This window comes from Mastomys coucha, unplaced genomic scaffold (assembly GCF_008632895.1).
Source record: "Mastomys coucha isolate ucsf_1 unplaced genomic scaffold, UCSF_Mcou_1 pScaffold16, whole genome shotgun sequence".
NCBI lineage: Eukaryota > Metazoa > Chordata > Mammalia > Rodentia > Muridae > Mastomys > Mastomys coucha.
In genome coordinates, this window is record NW_022196898.1 from 39431857 (window position 1) to 39436461 (window position 4605).

General features: G+C 43.8%; 1 protein-coding gene and 1 non-coding gene across 2 annotated transcripts in view; one reads left to right on the forward strand and one right to left on the reverse strand.

Moving 5' to 3' along the window:
• Positions 1-95: 95 nt before the first annotated feature.
• Positions 96-167, reverse strand: Trnam-cau. The gene has a single exon. It is a non-coding gene; the product is annotated as a tRNA-Met (tRNA).
• A 188-nt stretch (positions 168-355) lies between these two features.
• Positions 356-4605, forward strand: part of Ilf2 (interleukin enhancer binding factor 2) — a 13155-nt gene continuing 8905 nt past the window's right edge. The window contains exons 1-3 of the mRNA XM_031374621.1: positions 356-482; positions 1247-1306; positions 1551-1593. Of these exons, the coding sequence (XP_031230481.1) occupies positions 478-482; positions 1247-1306; positions 1551-1593 (108 nt within the window). The 5' untranslated portion in view covers positions 356-477. The remainder of the gene's footprint in view (positions 483-1246; positions 1307-1550; positions 1594-4605) is intronic.

The following is a 4605-nucleotide window of genomic DNA, read 5'->3' on the forward strand; positions in this document are numbered from 1 at the left end:
AAAGAATTATATTTCTTGTTATGGAAAAGTAAATTTGATTGAATCATCGAAGCGAAGCGAATGTATCATCGTAGTTCAAAAAACAAAGTCTCCGATAGCAGAGGATGGTTTCGATCCATCGACCTCTGGGTTATGGGCCCAGCACGCTTCCGCTGCGCCACTCTGCTACCTACTGGTAGGGAACTCTTTTCTTTCCATAGAAGAACTTACCTTTCACCGCCTCAACTGCCGCGCGCCCTCTACTGTCTGTGGGGAAAATTGCCTTCGTCCCTGTTATATCTTCTTATTGGTTGGCTCCTTTACAGAGCATTTTTCATTGGTTGCTGCGTTAACCAATAAACGCGCGGGACGGAGTGAGGCGGGAGCCTATCGTGCAGGCGTTTGTTGGGACACGCCGCCCAGACGTTTCTCTGCTAGCCTGCTGCTTCCAAGCGAAGAGCGGTTCAGTGGCTTCCATTGTTCAGGATTAAGCGGGCCATGAGGTAAGTTGACAGAGGTGCTTGGAAGTTCCTGCCGAAGCCTCGGGGGTCTGGCCGAAATGGAGTCGGAGGAACAAGGGCCTGTATCTGGGCGGCCGGCGGAAAACCTGGCCCGAGGGAGTGGAGCAGGAGGAGGCTGGCGGACGCCGGGGATCGGGCCTGGAGGGGGCTGGGGCCCAGTAGGGGGAGTTGTGCTGATACCTGGGTCTGGGGGCGGGGAGGGGATGGAGGAGCGGTCTTAACGGACCGGGAAGATCACCCTCCGTGCGCAGTGGCTGGCTGGAGCGTTGCGCATTTTTCTGGTGCCTACTGTTTGACCAGTAGGACATGCCTCGTAAGTGTTTTGCTGTATTAAATAAATGAGAAGTCACTTTACTGTGAATATTAGGACTGGTGTGCCTCACTATCGTGGGTGACTTAGGAGGGGGTATGTGTATCAGGTTCTGAAACTCGTATTTTCCTGATGGGAGCTTTGATAAAATCCTGAATTAGAAGCCGGGTGTGGTGTCGCAAGCTGCAGCACTTGGGAGGTAAGGCTGCAGATACGTGAGATTCCGTCTCAAAAACAGAAGAAAAAGAAGTTCAGAATTAGGACGTCAGGGGAATGGGACTGGGCACCATTTGGAATTGGGAAGAAGTGAGCATGAAATACCTATCTATCCACTTCCGTAGTTAGAGGCGTTCGAGGTAAGTCAAATTGAAATAACATTGATGATGTGATGGAGACCTTTTTCAGCGAAATGAGAGTAAAATGTATGTATTTTTAGGGGTGACAGAGGACGCGGTCGTGGTGGGCGCTTTGGTTCCAGAGGAGGGCCTGGAGGAGGGTGAGTGTGGAATCCTTGCCATGGTTTGTCTCAGTAGATAGGGTTTGGAGTAGATTGTTCTATTTGATGTTGTGAAAGCCATGCAAAGCATTTCTTTTGTCCTGATGTCCTGCTAAGTGAATTTGGCCTTTTGCTAAGAACGAGACAGCCCAGAAACTCTCAAATTCTCAAGACACAGTTGGTGCATCGTGTACCTCTCTTTTGCTTTCTGCTTGAATAATTTTGGATTGTTTTCATGTTTCAGGTTCAGGCCTTTTGTGCCCCATATACCTTTTGACTTCTATTTGGTGAGTATTTTGGTTACAGGTATAGAAATGGAGCCCAGAATCTTCTTGTTAATGGAGTCAGATACTGTTTGGAGTAGGATTCAAGAATGGATCTGTTCTTTGTTTGAGTGTGGGTCTTCTGTATGATTGGCTGGCCTGGAACTCTATGTATACCAAGTTGACTGCGAATTCATCATCTTTCTGCCTCAACCTCCTGAATGTTATAATTCTAGGCATGCACTCCCACATCTAGCTTAAGTTTTTTATTTTTTATATTTATTTATTTATTTTGTTTTTTTTTGAGACAGGGTTTCTCTGTATAACCCTGGCTGTTCTGGAACTCACTCTGTAGACCAGGCTGGTCTCGGAACTCAGAAATCCATCTGCCTCTGCCTCCCAAGTGCTAGGATTAAAGTCATGCGCCACCACTGCCCAACTCTTGGCTTAAGTTTTTATTTACTTAGTTTTAGTGCTAGAAATTTGAACCCAGAAAAATTGAACCCAGAAATTTGAACCTAGTTTTAGTGCTAGGACCTTGAACATTCTAGATCTATAACCCTAATACCTAGTTTTAGTTTATTATTGTATTTATTATATATCACTATCTACTTATAGCTATAGCTACAGGTATAACATGGCTCTAGTAGAGGACACAAGTTTTTCCCAGTTCTTTCATAATAGTGCACATCTGTCTGTAATTCCAATTTTCAAGGATCTTATGTCTCTGTTGACTTCCACAGGTTCTTGCACACAGGATGCATATACATTCACTGTGGCACTCACACATACACAAAAATAAGTCTTTTTATTTTATTTATTTATTTATTTATTCGAGACAGGGTTTCTCTGTGTATCCCTGGCTGTCCTGGAACTCACTCTGTAGACCAGGCTGGCCTCGAACTCAGAAATCCGCCTGCCTCTGCCTCCCAAGTGCTGGGATTAAAGGCGTGCGCCACCACGCCTGGCTCACCAGTCAGTCTTTAAAGAGACTGTAATCTTTTTGTTATCCCAGGAATGGAAGTCTGAGTAGTAGGACCATGTTCAGGATTCAAGGCCAGCCTAGGCTACTATAGTGAACTGTCTCAACAAGAACAAAACATAGAAAATAGTGTAAGCAAGGTAGAGAAGATAATTCCTTTACAGTTTGATTGTAATATTTATCTAGAAAATATCTTTTTTAAAAAATAATTTTTAGGGCTTATTTATTTTGAGATAGTCTGTATATATAACCTTGGGTGGCCTGGAACTCAGAGATCTGCCAGCCTCTGCCTCCACAGTTCTAAAGGTGTATACTGTATTACATGGTAGATTATAATCAGTTTCTTTCTTTCTTCATTTATGCTTGGATTTTTAGACAGGGTTTTTCTGTCTAGCTCTGGCTGTCCTAGAACTCAGAAACCCAGCGTCTGCCTCCTGAGTGTGCGTCACCACTGTCACCTGGCTTGCTTTTTTAAAATTTCATGTGTATGTATAAAGTGCTTGCCTATATATATGTTTATCACTTGTGTGCTTGGTGCCTTTGGAGGCTAGAAGCGGTTTGTCAGAGATTGTGAGCTGCCATGGGTACATTAGGGAACAAATACGGTCCCTCTGCAAATACTCTTACCTGTTGAATTATCTCTCTAGCTTCTGGGTAATTTCTCTTTGTGTGTGTGTGTGCTTTGTGTATAGATAGGGTTTCATTATATAGCTTTGGCTATCCTAAAACTCCCTATGTAGACCAGGCTGGCCTGGAATGTACAGAGGTCTGCCTGCCTTTGCCTCCTGAGTGCTGGGATTAAAGATGAAGACGACCACCACCTGGCCTTTATTTATTTCTTTTAATATAAGGGTAATAAGTACTCCGGCTGCTGTAGCTCAGTTGGTAGAGTGCTTGCTTGGCATGCACAGAGCCCAGAGCATTTCATCAGGGGTACACACCTAAATTCCAAGTACAAAGGAGGGTGATGTAGGAGGGTAAGGTTACAGTCATCCTCATCTGCAGCTACATAGCAAGTTCAGGTCATCCTGTAATTTATATTATATAAGATGCTGTCTCAAGGGGCTGGAGAGATGGCTCAGCGGTTAAGAGCCTTGACTGCTCTTCCAGAGGTCCTGAGTGCAAATCCTAGCAACCACATGGTGGCTCACAACAATCTGATTGGATGCCCCCTTCTGCTGTGTCTGACGACAGCTACAGTGTGCTTACATATAATAAATAAATAATAAATTAAAAAAAAAAAAAGACTCAAGGCAGGTGGATTTCTGAGTTCGAGGCCAGCTTGGTCTACAGAGTGAGTTCCAGAACAGCCAGGGCTACACAGAGAAACTCTGTCTCCAAAAAAACCCCCAAAACAAACAAACAAACAAAAAAAACCCCAGAAAAACAAGGTTTGTATTTGAACTTGAAGGAGTTAAAAACAAGTGTTATAAGGTATACTGGGATTTGAAATGGAGAATGGAGTAGTAGATGGGAAAAATAAAATTAAATGTAGAATTTTCTGTTTTTTTTTTTTATATTTAATTATTGTATATGAGTACACTATTGCTCTCTTCAGACACACCAGAAGAGGGCATCAGATGGTTCTAAGCCACCATGTGGTCCCTGGGAATTGAACTGTAGGAGAGCAGTGGGTGCTCTCTGCTGAGCCATCTCTCCAGCCTGTTTTTTGTTTTGTTTTTTTAATTCTAAAGATTTATGTGTGAGTAAGTGTATACATACTTAGTAGGTACACATACCTAGTACCAGAGGAAGCTGAAGAGGGAGTCAGATTCCTTGGAACTGTAGTTACTGGTGGTTATGAGACCCTGTGGTGCTGGGTACTAAACCTGGGCCCTCTAAGAACAGCCAGTACTTTTAACTGCTAAGTCATCCCTCCAGCTCCTATTATTATTATTATTATTATTTTTTTTAAATGATATATTTTTAGCCGGGCAGTGGTGGCGCATGCCTTTAATCCCAGCACTTGGGAGGCAGAGGCAGATCTCTGAGTTCGAGGCTAGCCTGGTCTACAGAGTGAGTTCCAGGACAGCCAGGCCTACACAGAGAAACCC